Source organism: Amblyomma maculatum, chromosome 3 (genome assembly GCF_055883805.1).
Source record: "Amblyomma maculatum isolate TAMU_Amacu chromosome 3, ASM5588380v1, whole genome shotgun sequence".
NCBI classification, from domain to species: Eukaryota; Metazoa; Arthropoda; class Arachnida; order Ixodida; family Ixodidae; genus Amblyomma; species Amblyomma maculatum.
Window position 1 is genome coordinate 178,339,541 of NC_139346.1, and position 17,085 is coordinate 178,356,625.

Consider the following 17,085-nt stretch of genomic DNA (forward strand, 5'->3'; position numbering starts at 1 on the left):
GTTGCAGCCTAATTGGGTAATGTGGAAAGCCAGCTTAAGTGAAGCAAAAGATCGCGTTCGCGTTTGAAACTCTAGTAGGATTGTTCTTTTAAGCGTTGCCAGAAAGCGCGATCCTTCTCTATCTTTTGGTTTTGCATGTTTTCTACAATGGGGACCCACAGTTTTTTTTCAATTTGTTGCAGTTTGAGAGAAACTGCACCATATACTGTGCGATGGAGTACGATACCCAATTTTTGACGGCCGGGTGAAAATACATTAGCGAATAAGTATTGCTTAAATTTGGAAGAGTACTTTGCAAGTTCACACCATGTTTCCTGTGAATGGACGACTGTGAAATGTATTGAAAGGCTGCATTGCATGATCAATCATCGCCTTTATACTTGCTGAGATCATATTGGTTTATAATTCATGCACACCAAAGTTGTTTTTTCTTGTCCTATTTTTTATAAGTTGACCACCATGAGCCAGGTTGTAGGCTTCTTTGCGGCCACTAATCGGGTAGCCTAAATGAAGTTACCGCCGGAAAATTTTATAATCGGCAGTGATGGATGTCCTGCATCCGGTTTTTGGTTGTATTGATCTTTGACTGGTGCTGGTGATGTACACAAATAAAGAATTGGGACAACCTGTCTGCTGGATGAAATTCTTTTCAGCTCGCTCCAGATCCTTGTTGGGATCTACATGGACAGTAGCGGGAGGTGAAGGCGAAGAGCCAGCAGAAGAGACAGCATTCAAAGTCAGCACAGGAGGAAAATAGGTTAGGGCAGTGGGATTACTGTACAAGTTTGCATTGACAATGTTTATCTGATGTTAAGAGTAACTTGAACGGAATTTTACGCTATGGACGTGAGCTTTCCGTATCATGAAGGAGTGGTACGGAGTAAGAATGCCTAACGGTGACCGCATTAGTGGGTAGTGTGCGCATAGTTGGTATCTGTTTCAAGAGGTATGTATGCTTGTTTGCTATAGTGAGCAACGTGTACATCACTGTATTTTGCAGTAAGAGCACAACTGCCAGTACCGCTACTCTTATCAAAACGCGGGAATACTTATATCTCTCAAGAAGCGCTCAGGCTACAACTGTCGAATTCTCAGATGTGGCGAACAGTTTAAACGCATGGCTTGTTTTCCACAGATTCAGTTTTTTCCGACATCAATTTTAATTTTGAGGAAACTGCTGAATCTTGTAAAAAGCTGCTATGAAAGTATTGATGGCAAGCGTTTAATCAAAATCTTCGTTTTAAAGTGTGTTGTTCGTTCGCATTGAATACAATCCTGCAACAGAATTCAATGAACAATGTTTTTGAGAAAGGCAAAGACTTTAACAGCAAAAACTAACAATTCTCTCGAGGGGAAATCTGTGGTTAGATTGATTGTTAAAGTGGAGTTTTATGACATGCGAGAAAAGTGCATTCTCAGAGATCCTCCTCTTATGATCCGCTTCGTGTTCTTTGTTCAAGGCGAATCATTGCAGCGGCCACGAGTCACGGTGCTTGTGCGTCACTTCAGCATACGCCTGAAAACTGGGGACAAAAAAAAAAAAAAGAAGTTGTAAAAGAAGCGCACCTACTCAGCTGCGCAAAAAACAAACGTTGGCCCCAATGCGTCGTTTCTGCAATAGGCTGATGGATAACAATAACATTTGTGGCTATACACTGTGCGAGGTGCCTACATATATTCTCTCTGTAGGTTTTGTTTGTGCTGCGGGAAGATCTGCGAAAGAGTCCCTGTTAGCAAGTTTGTAACGCGAGTTGCGGCTACATCTGCCAAAGGGTGCGGTGGCTGGAAAGTATATGCATTTGTTCTAAAGCATTACGTCAGGACATCGAGAGATACGCTGGATACAAGTATCTCTCCGTGATCTATCACACAATGCGGCGTAAACCCACCGTTGTTTTCCAATTATAAAGGCTACCATGGGACGGGAGAGTGTCCGTAAAAGAAGACAAGTTTCAGTCTCCCCTTTCATAACCCCTCACTGCACCTCTCAGTGTACCGAGGTAGTTGAAATCATTCCGGAGCCCTCCACTACGGCACGTATCCTTTCCTTTCCTTTCCGTAATTTTCGCTCGTGGAGATTGTTCGCTACGGCAGACACACACGGCGTTGATTCTGGCTCCCTCAGCGCAGAGGCCATTTGACGTCGAGAGTGCCACACGCTGATTGGGCTCTCAGCTCCTAATCCTGAGAACGCGGGTTTGATGTCGGCCGCGGCGGCAGCCTTCTGATAGGAGCGAAACGCAGATTAGGCGGAAAGGAGGTAGATCAGGGCCTTCCCAGTTTAATGTATTCAGACGATATTGTGCTGCTAGCAGATAGTCAGGAAGAATTGCTAACTCTAGTTTAGTATTACGGAGACGAAGGGGACGCTCTAGGCTTCAGTTTTAGCGCAGTTAAGTCGGGTCTGATGATCGTCAACGGCTTAACTGATCAGGGTCTTAAAATACAAGGCCATGAAATACCCAGAGTGGCAGAATATAAATATCTCGGGTATGGGTAAATGAAGGATTGGCATACATTGAACAGCATGAGCAATCACTTAAGGCTAAAGGGCGAAGGAGTGTCGGGATAATGAATCATAGGGCATTGTTGGAATACAACAGGTAAGAGGTTTTGAGGGGTACAAGTAAATGAATTATGGTGCCCGGGCTTACTTTTGGAAATGCGGTTTTGTGTCTAAAATCAGAGGTACAGTCAACATTAAAAAAATCAGAGAGCCGTCGGACGATTAGTACTGGGTGCAGACGGCAAAACCACAAATGAGGCGTTACAGGGAGATACGGGCTGGGCATCTTTCGATGTACGGGAAGCTAAGAGTAAAATATTATATGAGGAACGCCTGAGGAAATTGGACAGTAACAGATGGGCAACTAAAGTATTTAAATACCTATACCTAAAAAGCGTTGACTTACAATGGAGAAGAAGAACTTGGAAACTAACCAGTAAGTATGCTGGTCACAAGGATGGAGAAATAAAGAGCGTTAAGCTGCAGCGGTTTAAAAACACAGAAGGTAAGAATTGAATGAATTCTATGGAACAGGAGTGTGGAACTATAACGAAAGTGGAAAAGGCAGATCAGGAAGGAAGCTTTCTTTGATAACTCAAGAGGCAGTGTCCTACGTTTTGAAGCTAGATCAGGGCGCTTTAGAACACGCAGCTACAAAAAGAAGTTTAACCATGAAGATGACACATGTGCAGTATGTGGTAACTCCAGTGAAACAATTGACCATATTATACTCGAATGTAATGGTATCCACCCGGAAGTCGATGAAGGCGCAGTCACTCTTCCTAAAGCTCTGGGGTTTATAGGTACCAGTGGCCGGCTGAATGAACCTGCGGTGGAAGCTAAAAAACGGTTGGAAGATTGGTGGCTTAAAAGCAGAAAAGTGACATAATGTTGGTAATGTAGAAACAAAAATTTAATAAATAGAATGGTGATATAAGTAACCAATCTAAAACAATAATTAAGATTTAGGGGAAGAAATGTGCATCATAGCAACTCCTACCACCCCGTTTCAAAGGGGACGCTCCTATATTCCATCCCATCCATCCATTGCATTTGGAAGCGCGAATGCTTGGCATATTAACTCGGCAGTCTCCTGCATCCCTTCCTCCTTTCTCAACTTATGCCTTGTGGCAAACTTTTCGAAAAAAAAAAAAAAAACTTGCGCAGCATTCTGTTTTAAGTAAAATATCGGCGCTGCTTCTAAGTAGGGGAACATTGTCGCTTTCTCGAAGCTGCAATTTGATACCGCCGCGTGCAGCTTTGGGCCCCTGATTCAGGCTGAATCAGATCAATGCTTGTGGCAGCATTACGCTCTTATGAATTGTCCACGGGGCTTCTTTTCTGAAGCAGCTGTCAGGGCTATCTATAACGACAATGAAGATGCAAAGCCCCCCGGCGCCGCGCGGCGCTGTCACAGCGGCGGGTGAATAAAAAGAGAAGAAATGGGAGAAGAAAGGCGCTTGTACCCAGGATTGTCTCTCTTGCCCCTTCTTTTTCATACTATTCATGCGTGTTCTGAGTCTACATTATTGTCCTTTTCTGGCCGGTGTCGACATTGTAATGGCGGCGCAAATCATTGTTGGCTCATTTGTCCATTTTTCGCTTTTAGGGATCACGTACATGCCACTTAAGCAGGGTGCTTGAGCGAACGTCCACGTGTTGGTGGCATGCTGAGACTTGTGGCTCTCGACTAAGGCTGAAGCAGAGGAGATAATAAACAGCACTCTCTTGTAGCTTAACTTAAGCATCGTACAGGGTGATCCACTTCTAGGTATAACATGGTCACTGCTTTCAAAGCAGCATTGCGTCGGATGAAGGCGCTTATCGAAGCAAAGCGATATATGCACAGTGGGAGGCGGAGGGGATGCTTCGCATGGCCTGCCACCTAGCTTTATGAAAAGGCTGGGTCGGACGTATGATGCTTTAAAAGCAGTGGCCGTGTTATAGCTAGAAGTGGATGACCCTGTACATGTAGTTAAGACAATAAAGCCGTCGTTTTCATCGTAGCTTTTATCATGACTATTGCTTTACTGCGCACTCCAGGTCGGTAGTCGCATGCAAGGAAAATGAAATCTTCCTTCCATTGAACGACTTGTGTTAAGTAACTAGCACCGTAGCGCAAGCCCTGCAAAGTAGAAGAGAAGCGACTAGACTATGCAGTTTACTGCGGGCGACCGAGGTTAACTGCTCCCGATCCGTAGCTCCCAGTTCGTTGCAAGGTGCACCTTTCCGAACGGGTGACGTTATATGAGCGTTTAAAGCAACGTGGCGGAAAACCCTACTTTCCGAATTCCATGCTTGAATGAAGCAAGCTTTACTTTGCCATTGCAATCCAGCAGCGAAGCCAGGAAAACGAAATTGAAGGCTTGTTCTGGAGTGTCTAGACAGGCTAAAACAGACGCTTGGGCAAGTTGGTAATCCATTGAGGGTAGACAGCGCAAAAAAGACAAGGACGTAAGAAGTAGGAGACATGCCCTAATTCTTAGACATTAATGTTACTGCCAGGTAACTTTGGACCATCGCAATATAAGGTTTTGAGCATACTAAGGACGTTTGACTAATGATTTGATCAATCGTTTGATCCATAGAAAATAGAAAAAACATTGATGTAAAAATCTGTCTTGCACTCGTATCGAGTACTTCAGGCAACTATAAAAAATTCGTGGTATGCCTTTGGGACAGTAATTGATAGGCAACAATAAGGTAGTCTGCCATAGATGAACATTTTGATGCGAATTGTCTAATCTTCAGACACGTGGCAAAACCTGCTTTTAATGTTCATCTGGCGCTTGCACTCAGAGGATAAGACTGCCACAGAATGTCGATTGCGCGTGTTTGGTACAAGAAAAAGCACTAAAAAGGTATCATGAGGGATGATCTGCGGATATATTGATTGTCAGATCGCAGGCTTGCAACATGCGCAAAATGTACGCTCATAAAGATTTTCCCGTTGGGAAGTGCACTTATTTTGCCAGATTATTTCGATATGTTCTCTAATCGCGGTCTACGTACTGCTTTGTATTCACGAAATTTAATACAAAGCTGTTTTCCTCGTCTGGTTCCAATGGCGGAACTCTTCAGTGCTAAATGCTACATATCCACATTATGAAGCTCACAGCTTTGTCACTGATTAAAAAAAAAATGTGTTTCATTATGACCAAATTAGTTTCAGTAGTATTGTATGTAGTGTGTTATGCCGCAAGTAACAGCACCTAATTGGGATGTCGCAGTGGAGAGATATATCTTAATTTTAACTACCTGGGATTAAGTGACGTGCACTGGCATCGCACAGTACAAGAGTGTCCTGCTTTTTGACTCCATCGGAATGCAGCCGCCACGGTCCGGGCCAAGTTCTTGTGTTCGGGTCCGAGAGACGAGCGCCATTAAGCCGTTAAGCTATTGCGATGAGGAGTGGGCAGAATTAAATATATAAGAATTCAGAGAAAGCATGCCCAATGTCACACATAGTGGTTCCTTGCTTATTTTACGAACCCGAAGCAAACGTTACACGCTAATTAAGACTGTGAAAGGCGGCCGCTTGGCCAGATTGCTAGTCTGCACGAAACCCAACCAGCCGAGATGAATGCATAAAGCAAACGAGCACAATATTTAGTTCTGCTTCTACTTCATTTTTTCTTCTAGCGGACTTATTTGTTTAAAGGTATTCCATGACAGTTACCTTTAATTTGATGCGTTTTTTACATTTAGAGATCACTTCTTAAAACTAGTTTGCACACTTCGATGAAGCGACAATGGCACGGGTTCGTGCTCGTTATGGCCGCTGTATTACAAGCAACGAACAAACTTGTTATAATTTAAATGCTTGAAACAGATGGAGGATCATTTTGAGTTTTGCTCGGAACTTTTTTTTTTTCAAAGCGCGGTGCAGCAAAAAAAAAAAAAAAAAAGAACAAAAAAGCCTGTAGCTATACATGTAAAAAATAGATGAAAATAAATTGGGAAATACCTTTGTGCTATGACACCAACTTTACGGCGACAAACCTAAACATTCAGACAAGAAAAGTAATAAAGGCGCATAAGTAGGGAACTAGTGAAGGTTAGATAGGAAGAAACCTGCGCTGTAAGGACGGCTTTGAAGCGAAATGTCACTGAGACTGATGTCTACATGATTCACAAAATGTGTACCTGAGAGAGCTGTGACTTTTCCAGAGGTCGTCAAACTGTTCTACTATCTTAAAATAGCTAAAAAGAACAACTGAATACGAAATTAGCACAATGCGCCTGATGTTAAAATTAATTAGTATTAAGAGCTGAGTTTTGATTACCAGCAGAACGTCTGCTGCAGTACATTTTCTTTTCTCCGCTGTGAAGAAAGAAATTAATCAGCATATGTGTAGAAGTCTTCATAACCTTATCGTTCTAAAGAAATAAAGTCGCCATTTAAACGTCGATTCGCCTGAGGTGAAGTAAGCAATTATTATGTCACTTCTACAGCTCGTTGAGTCGCAATATTGCAGTTTAATTAAACTTGTCTGTCCGCACACGTGAGCAAAGCAGGCAGATTTAACGTTGGCTCCTCTGAGAGGCCATGACTGGGGAGGCGATTTTCTTCTGCCCCAGCGACTCATTGCTCATTAAACATTGACGAAGGCAATCAATTTGTATGCTTCTATACCAGACGTCAGAAGAAGTATTCAGAGGCTTGGAATAGGAGCAGTTAGGAATAAGGGTAGATGGAGAATACCTCAGTAATCTTAACTGCAAATAATCATTGGTGACCTAGAGAGGAAAAGTAGAAAGGCAGGCTTGAAAATCAATATGCAGAAGACTAAGGTAATATTAAACAGCCTCGGGAAAGAACCGTAGTTTACGTTAGACAGCGAAGCATTGGAAGTAGTAGGCGAAAACGTCTACTTAGGACAGGTAGTATAACCGCAGATCCGGACCATGAAAAGAAAATAACAAGAAGAATAAGATTGGGATGGAGTGCATTTGGCAAGTACTCGCAGATTATGACTAGCAGCTTACCGGTATCGCTAAAGAGGAAAGTATATAACAGTTGCATCTTACCTGTACTCACCTATGGGGCTGAAACGTGGAGGCTAACCAAGAGTGTTCTACTTAAATTGAGGACTACGCAGAGGGCTATGGAACGAAAAATGGTAGGAGTAACATTAAGAGAAAGGAAGAGTGCAGAGTGGGTCAGATAAATAACTTAAGTTACTGACATTCTAGTGGAAATCAAGAAGAAATGGGCATGGGCAGGACATGTAGTGCGAAGTGAGGAAAACCGATGGTCGCTTAGGGTAACAAACTAGATTCAAAGGGAATTAAAGGGTAGCAGGGGGCGGCAGAAAGTTAGGTGGGCGGTTGAGGTTAGGAAGTTCGCAGGGGTCAAGTGGATGCAGCTAGCACAGAACTGGGTTAATTGGAGAAATATGGGAGAGGCCTTCGCCCTGCAGTGGGTATAGTCAGGCTGATGATGATGATGATGATGATGATGATGATGATGATGATGATGATGAACTACGCCACACAGTGATCGTTGGCTTGAAAGTGTATTAAGGAGGTATAAAAATTGTTGGCCTAAAAGACGAACACAAGCAGCAAGAAATCTTATATCGAAAACATACGAGCGTTCTGAACATTTCTAAAATGTTTTTCAACCACCATCATGCAATGAGCTTATTATGAGTTCATTTCGATCAGCAGAGGATAAAGCGCGGAATTCTATTCCGCTCACACTCTATTCCGTGTGGTCCAGCAGAAAAACCGTACCGAAATTGCCACTGCTCAGTCAGAACTGAAATTTCGTTATCTTTTTTTCTTAAATAGGGGACACTGACATCCATCTAACATTAGCCACACAGCTACAAAGGAAAGCGATACAACTTTCTAAGAAACTTCAGAGTTAGGCAAATTCGTCTTCGTCCAGGGTTCGAACCTAGGAACACCTCTGTTCGATGCAGTCGCTCTACCATCTTAGCTAACCAGGATGGGCAGCTGAACGGGTGGTTGGACGAGCGCGAATTGATCTTGAAGTGGCAATCGTGCTTACTCCGCCTTGGCGGATTCCCCTAAAAACATAGACCGATACTTCATTTTTAACTAAAGAAAAGGTAAAGGAGCGAAGCGGCAGTGCCGTATCTGTAAGCCACAAAAGTATGTAGTACAGATCCGGCGTATAGCGAAAAACAGGTGATTGCAGAGCGAAGGCGCTGTGAGTCCGTTGCTCGATCTAGGCGATAGAATTGTGGCCGCCGCAACAAATTCAAGCAGCGCCATGCTGCGGCTCCAGAGAGATTTTGTCAGTGCTGCGGCGTACTCAAGGGGACGGCGAAAATTCAGCATGCGTATTAATATCGAGCAACGAGTTTTCTTCCGATGCCAGAGCAGGTCAAGCCACGTTGCGTTCCACGTGCGCAGCGGCACTTGTACATCTTTCCTTTTCATCGGACGCCTCCGGTGATAGCGCACGTTGGCCACCAAATCTGCCTTCATGACTTGCATAGTGCGGTATTGCCCTTGCGATAATCGGGCGGAGGCAGGTACACAGCTCGGCGGAAAGTGATGACGCTGCTGCTTCAGGTGAGATTCAACCTTAGCGCATGCCGCTCTGTGGCGGCTTTAATTATATTTAGACGTGCCAATATTTCGCTCACTTGCTCTGGGCGCGGTTGAGTATAAGTCATAAAATATCTGCGAGCTCTGACGTGAAAGATGTTGGGACGTTTGGTTTCACTAGTCTTCGCGGGCGCAGATCTAAAGACACCTGAACATTCAGTCTCAGCGAGATGTCCCGTCGGCTAGCAGCCCATGAGTACACTGTCATATTGTTCCTGCACACTTCGCCTGGTAAGTTGGGTGGCCCGAAGAGAGCTTCGAGTAATGCTGGACTCACATTATCTGTCACGGTCTCCTGATAAATTATTTCTGCAGGTTTCGGATTGCGACTAACTTTGGACAAAACAATGCAGCCAATTTAACTATGTTGTCCCAATGCGCACACTACCAACTGGCTGTTTATTTCAAGTGTGAAATGAACTACCAGTTGGTAGCGTGCGCTTCACTGGCGTGGACGCTTTTTTGTGTTATCTATTGTGTATGGAAAGAACTATGTAGCTCCAGCAGTTCAGAAAATCGTGTCACCAATTTGCCCGCACTCAAGATTTAATGTCGTCCTTTTGGACGGTTTCGAGGTGTCTTGAGTTCATACTAGTGTCAGCGACGAGTTTATCTGCTACTTTCAAGTAAGGTGGCAGTGATGGAAATATTTTTATTGTATCATTGATAACTTAGCCTCTGTAATTCCGAAAAAAGAAACCGGGATTTTTCTTGGGAAATTTTCTCGTTTTACAAGGAGAAGGCGGTCATCTCCTGTCACTAAAAACCGTCTCTTGCAAGTGCATCGGCGTACACGATAAGCAAAGACGCAGAGAGGGGTTGGGCCAAACTCAGAACTTCGCACACAGCTCACGCAGTCCCCATTGGGCTCGTGAGTAGATCGTTAATAAGGCTTGTAATTGTGCCACCTCAAGTGAGTGACCCAACGTACGATGTTAAGCTTCAGACCAATGTCTGGCTGTCAAGTTGGGGTGTTCATGTCAAGGGGTGACAGAAAGAACGAAAAAGGAAGTAACGATTTTTAATGGAAAAGAAGGGAGGGGCGTGTGTGTAGGCGTGTGTAGAAGCTGAAGAATAATTACTCCTTTATAATAAATTCTGCGCCGCCTTGGGGGTTCATTTGCCTGCTTAAGTAACACCATTACCGATTCGCGTTTTCGATCAATTCGCCCTCGCTTTGCCGTGCGCTGGCTTTTCTAGTTATAGCTCAAATGATACAACGAATGTTGCTCTGTGGTGGTGGTCCTGTGCTCCAATCTGGGGCCTGGTCATATTTTTTAACTATGAATTTAATGTTAAATGTTCGATTATTTCATTGATAGTAATGTGATTCGCTCTTGGGTACATGCTAATGGGTGCAGAGAGAGAGGCAGAGGTGCAGAGGTTCGCTCTTGGGTGCAGAGGCCCGGGACTATGCTAATGCGTAATTATGCCCGTATTTGAGTGAAGAGGAGATAATAAACTAAAAAGGGAATTACTGAACTAAACATTTATCAAAATATTTTGATAAATGTTTTTAGCCTACGACCGCGTTTTATTATGCCGGTTCTATTCCTTTTCAGGCCAGTTTGATCTGGCTACCTCAGTCCCAACTTGTCATCACTTTCTCCCACTGCGCGAGGTTTTGTATTGAATCGACAGATTTTCGCTCGATACAGATCAACGCCGTCCTTGACCTGAAATAAACAATGCCTAAACAGCTTTCTTGTTCATATTGCTGTCGACCTATAAGCCTTAATGAGGATTATTCATGTCAGAATGCACTGTTCGAAATCTTATAAAGAAAAGTGCTGAAATTTCAACGAGAGACAAAGTCAGGAAGTGTGTGATATTTCAACGAACAGTCGAAACTTTAAGGGTACTTGCTCATAAAACGGCTTAATTGTGGGACAATCGCTCAACTTTCAGCATTGGACGCTGTGAATAGGGGTTCAAATTTCAAAGGTTTAGACCTCAATTGAGTATATTAGTTTTTGTAGAGTACATCCATTCGTTGCCATTAGATAATATATGTGACGAAGAGGCTATTGAACTTTCAAAAGACAGTTTATTTCGTCACCAAGCCCAAATCCTGCCTATTACCACTATTAGCACTGCACTCTTGCTTGTTCAGGTTTAATCTTGGTACCAGAGCGAAAAATAAGCGCTTGCTGCAAGGAAGAAATTCCGAGAAAAATGCCATTTCGCCTCTATAACACGTTCGTAAGCTTTATAAGGAATTTAGGTCTCCTGTCATTTCTTTAATGTTCTTGGCGGGATGGGGCTGCCATCACTAATTGTTAAAAAGTATGCTTCGAGGGCTCCGTATGGCTGCGCTCACTTCCATGATCCTTTTCAGCAGTGGTCCGCTATTAGTGTCCGCATAAAAGCACAATTGAGTCATTGGAGAAAATGACCTTTACGACGAAAACTGTGAAAGAGGCAACCACCAGTGTGCGTCAACCCTGGACACTTAACTAGTACATTGGAGCAGAGCCGCAGACTATGCCACGATGGCGAAATCCGTTCCTCTAATATCTTGAGTAGGGCCGATGCGGAGACCCTGACTACGGGGACGGGGTACCCGAACTGCCCGAGAGGTCGGGAACCCTTCAAATGCATGTGGTGATGGAAATGTGCTTGGACGCCGAGGGCCTCACATTCGACTAAGGCTAGTGCTCGCCACCTATGGAGGCCCAAACGGGAACTCGACTGAGTTGGATAATTTGAACAAATCACCCGCTGTACCCTATCCTTTCCATTCCCTATAACCCATTCCAAACAACCCAATGCCTTTTTCTTATTTTAAACAGTTTTGCTACTTTCCAGGGGAGATTAGGGTGGTCTCCTCGCACCACCAAGTCGAAAAAACTACAGAACTGTGTCAAAAATACGACAAAATATCCTGTAGCTCTGCCGTAACCATCAGATTTTTCTGTAGTTCTGTAGTTTTTCTGTAGTATATTTCCGTTGTCTGTAGTTCTGTGGTACTTTTCTGTTGTAACTACAAAAATTTGACGTTACTACAGAATGTTCTGTTGTCACAACAGGTTTCCCGTCAAAAACCGCACAGAAATTCTGTCGTAACATCAGAAAAGTTTGTAGTTTTTCCGACTGGGCAGCTTCCCGGTCTGTCGCTGTTGTAGCTCTTACCCATCTCATTTTGTCCTACTTGTGACACCTTCGGCTGTGCCAAATCGAACTTTGACGCCTCGGTCCAAATGTTTGTGTTTCTAATTACGGCAATTATATTTTGGTGGTGTGGGCAGAGAACCTTTACTAACAACTCGCCCAAATATACATCCTTCTTTACTATTATTTTATGATAGCCTCAAGATACTATCAGTTAAAAGGCACCTGTTGTGGTGTGGATAGCCTTGGGAAAAATTTGGAGCCTTGCTTGCTGTCACTGCGAAACCCCACTGTCGTCAGAGACAAAATATTCTGATTGGTCGAGGCAGTGATGGCGCCATCGGGGGAACGCAATCAGTAAGGACCAATCACACAGCACTACCCGCGTGAGCCAAGAAACTCGACAAGTCTTCTGTTCTTGGTGGCTGATATATTCTCGTGAGAAGAAGGCACAGAATTTAGGCACTCGTTTGAGGACTAGTTCACCCGAGAAGAACGTGATATCGATTCTGCTACGACACCCTTTTCCCCTACGAAAGTGAGGCATTGGATTATGGGCGTAACTGGAGCTACTTTTTGGAGCATCGAAACCACACCTAACGCAGTGAAGACGCCTCTGATGACATTCGCGAGCTTCGTCTCCGTTCCTTACTAGTGATCAGGAATACGATAACAGACTCTAATGCACAGGCAGCACGTACACAGCTATGCTCCGTTCCCAAAGCTGTTCCCGGCGCGAATGGTAAGAGTGGCCTGATCTAATCAGAATAGTACCCACTGCATGACTGTGCTCCCACGCTAGGAGGGTAGAAGAACGCAAATGTAGTGAGAGTCATCCTGACTGACCCAGCTCGCTCTTTACTTTTTGCAGTCTTGCGAACTTGTGAAACGGAGCATAGTACTGCTCCCTGAGTCTCCTTTGAAATTGGCGGTGCTTTTTCGTAGTCCCCATTTCCTCTGTCCTTCCACATGTTTCAGCTGCGCTTAGGCGGGCCAGTAGCAGTGTTTTCTAATGCTAATTACGGATAACATAGGCCAACCTGGTGGTGCGATCTTCGGGCGTGAATGTTTTGCGAGTAGAGGAGGAGGGATGCGCCGGTGAACATTGCGTGGGCATCTCGAGGACAGGCGAAAGAAAGCGAAACATCCAACTGTAGTCGTTCTACAGCCGAATGTCTTAACGTGTCGCCCAGGTGATGACGCGCAAGGTGAGAAGGAAGCCGCTGTGCTGTCACCGCCGCCTTTACTTGCTTCTCCGCTTGTAATACATGGCCCGAGTTCCCCTGTGCGCGTGCTTGCACCATCGTGACACGGGAAATGTCCAAGTGATGGTATTTAGCAGCCAAAATTGTCAATGTTGTCGGAAGTAAGGATACCGGCTGTGTCTGCCACATGCGTAAATGGAGAGAGAGAGAGAGAGAGAGAGAGAGAGAGAGAGAGAGAGAGAGAGAGAGAGAGAGAGAGAGAGAGAGAGAGAGAGAGAGAAAGGTGGAAAAAAAGAAGCTTTGGGGCGAAAGTACAAAAATGTATACCTTTCGCGTTTAGAGACTCGAAAAATATGCGAGCAGGCGTCATTGCATTCGGCGTAGGGTCTTTGTATTTATAAGAGGCATTTCGGGCTATCAGATGTTTCTTTCCCTTCTTGTGGCCTTCAGATAATTCTAATAGACAATACGACACACTGTTACAGGGAACATCCCGCCGCGTGGCCGCAGCGCTCCGCGGAGCGCCCCTCTCAATAACTGGTGAGAATTGGAAATACTAGTCACATGCAGCGCGAAAGATGGTGTCTGCTTTCTTCTGGTGCGGTAAGTTGTGTTCATATGTTTGTATGAGTCGCCCTCCCAGCTCTCATCCCCATACGTTTCGCGGTGTTTTAAAAATACTTCGCCTCTGTTCTGGGATGTTCATGGTTGCTTTGTGCCGAATAACTATATCATAGGTGCCCCACAAAATGAGAGAACTGATTCGAAATCTTTCGGTTCCATGTATTCCTATGGGCACTAACCCTACTTTTCACCCCCAGTCGGCCCAGCCTGGCGACAGAAGCGCCACCGCATCGTGCCTACATCACATATCGGTGTTCGTCTATAGTAAGCAGAACCTCATCAACGCAATCTGAGCGCTGCTATCTTTCGCACCGCGAAATGGTTTTAAATATTTATTACAAAATAAAGCCTGTATGGTTTTAAATATTTATTACAAACTCCAATACGCCGGAAGCAAGATAGAAAAATAAAATCGTCAGAAAGCAGAGTATAAACGTAGTGCAGGACATTCAGCAAAATAACGCACGAAGGCATCGCAAAATACATTCGCCAGCATGCAGGCAGAGCAAAGGACAGATAAGAATGCCTGCAAATAAGTGTTGGCGTGCCATTCAGAAAATAAAATTAGGTCTCCGAATACAGGCTGCTAGCCCAGTAGCTTGCGCGTTTTCGTTCGTTCCCATCGCCCTCCAGAATGGGCCGGTAGGCACTGCTGAGTATGCGGCGAACTTCCGTCAGCCGATCACGACGACGCTGAAGGAACTCGTCGCGTGTCATCTTCGGGCCCGTAGCGACAGTAGACTCATCCGAGCTGCCGCTTCTGAAAGCAGAACTTGTGCATTAAGCAACCAGGTGCCTTAAACTAAACACACTAGTGCAGAAATGTACGAAGCTAACCGCTTTAGGGAACACAGTAAATCAGCGCAGTGCAAGGTCCTCTGTGAAGCGTAATGAAAACAGATAATGAAATAAATTTGAGAGCAACATAACAAAACACCATCAAAGAAAATGAATCGATGAGCTACATCACGCTACATACGAGTGAACAGCAATAAACACCTGCGGAAAAGAGGGAAAGTTGCTAGTGCTTAAGCAGAGAGGGTAAATAGACCGTCGCTTCCGGTGATCAGTATTTCCATTGTTCCTAGATGGGTTCCCAATACGTCACCATTGTTCATGACCTTAGTACGTATGTTAAAATAAAAATTAGAATCAACATTGTATATTTTTTGAACAAGCAAGTATAGTTTCTGGTTGGCGCACAGTTGGCGCTATGCACAGACACGATTTCTTGTAACAAGTCGTTAGGTGTTTCGGTACCAAGTCCTCGGGGTACGAATGACAAAATATTAATGTTGACCTGGGCAGGCAAAATGCTAAGCCAAAACTATGTTCAGCAGACTGATGTTCAACAGCCCCGGACGGGAATTGCTGTTTGCGATAGGGATCTATGCAGCGGGAGCGGCAGGGGATTATGCCCATGCAAGACAGGTACTCGCTGCAGATCCAGACCACAAAAAATAACTTGGAGAATAAAATTATGATGCCGCGCATTTGGGAAATATTCTCATGTCATGCTAAATATTTGGGGAACGACCTTATAAAATGGTGTATATTCACGGAATCAAACACTGCACTGCAAATTTTGGAGAATCCTTACGTCGCACCGCCTACCAGTCTCTGGCACTAAAAGTTACGGAGCTCCTTACATCTGACTGACTGCAAGGCCACAGGATAATGTTTCAATGGATCCATGCCCACTGTGGGCTCCATGGAAATGCAGGCTGATGTTGAAGTAAGAAGTACCCTCAGCAATGGCCTCCAAACAGCTGTGCCTTTTTCAAGAGTGGATACAACGTGTCTTCTAATGAACTGTACTAAAAAGGCTACGGCAGCTTACACGCTCGACACGTTCGTATAAGAAGGCTCGATCGAACATTGACATATGTTCTGCGTGAAATTACGCGCCATCACGCATGTTTGTTGCATACACTACGTTTAAACGTGGCTTTCACGCGCAGGTACTTGCATTTAAATGGACAAGTGGACTCTCTAGAATGTTCAACTTGTGGTGTACCCGAAACTGTGGACCATATAATATTGGTGTGCCCAGTGTAAGCGCATGAAAGAAATGTGCTAGCCGATTCCTTGAAGCGTTTGGATCAGAGGTCTCTGTCGGACGAATTGCTGCTGGACGCTTGGCAGGCCAAGGGGAAGGGTGTCCAGGCAGTTCTGGCTCTTTGCTGTTTTTTGTGCGCCGCCTGACTCGATTCGCGCTTGTAGTAAAGCAAACTGCCGTGCCTGTATATTTTTTCATATGCCTTCTCCCACATCGTCACCCATTATGATCCTCTTTCTTCTCCCCTTCTCCTTCCCCAGTGCAGAGTAGCAGACCAGATTTCCGGCGAACCTCTCTGCCGTTACTTTCAATAAATCCATCTATCTATGAAAGACAGCTTACCAGTATTTTCCAAGAGGAAAGTATGAGGTATGCATCTTAACAGTACTCACCTATGAAGTAGAAACGTGGAGACTAACGTAAAATGTTTAACTTTAAATGTGTTGTCTTGGCTTTATGGCTTGTAAGCAACAAATTCTATCATGGACCACACACGAGGTATATTGTGTACTCAATGCGGAAAATAAATGTTTGGCTGCCATAGCTTGTTGAAGAGCATTGCTTCATGTAATTAAAGATAAAGGGAATTTCAATAATTACGTTCTGTCTTAGGACCGGTTTGATACAGCGTTTATTTTAGTGTCCCGTGAAACCTGCCATATTGGTCTAAATTTTTTCGTACAAATTCTATTGTATCTTTGCGCGATAATTTCACGTTTTGCGGGTGGCTGCAGCACATCTATGAGCTTGTTCATTACAAATGGCACCAGTAACGAAATGTACTTCTACGATTCGACTGAGCACTCCTTGGCTCTCGCCATACCTCCTTTGCGCGGTAACGCTCCTTTTGCCGCAGCAGTATCCCTCAGCTATTTCCATGACAACACCCACTCCAGGTTTAGCCGACTACTACAAGTATGACTACCCCAACACGAAACAGAAATGGATAATTATACATATATACATGCACACAACAGATAGACAACGAACATACA

General features: G+C 44.4%; 1 protein-coding gene across 8 annotated transcripts in view; it reads right to left on the reverse strand.

Moving 5' to 3' along the window:
- Window positions 1–14,365: 14,365 nt before the first annotated feature.
- The window catches only part of LOC146197061 (phosphatidylinositol-3,5-bisphosphate 3-phosphatase MTMR14-like), a 45,040-nt gene continuing 42,320 nt past the window's right edge, over window positions 14,366–17,085 (reverse strand). For 6 of the 8 annotated variants that reach the window (XM_084598800.1, XM_084598797.1, XM_084598798.1 and 3 more), the window contains one exon: window positions 14,366–14,791. In XM_084598800.1, coding sequence (XP_084454926.1) covers window positions 14,596–14,791 — 196 coding nt within the window. In that variant the 3' untranslated portion in view covers window positions 14,366–14,595. The remainder of the gene's footprint in view (window positions 14,792–17,085) is intronic. The other 2 variants (XM_084598802.1, XM_084598803.1) reach the window with 2 other exon arrangements.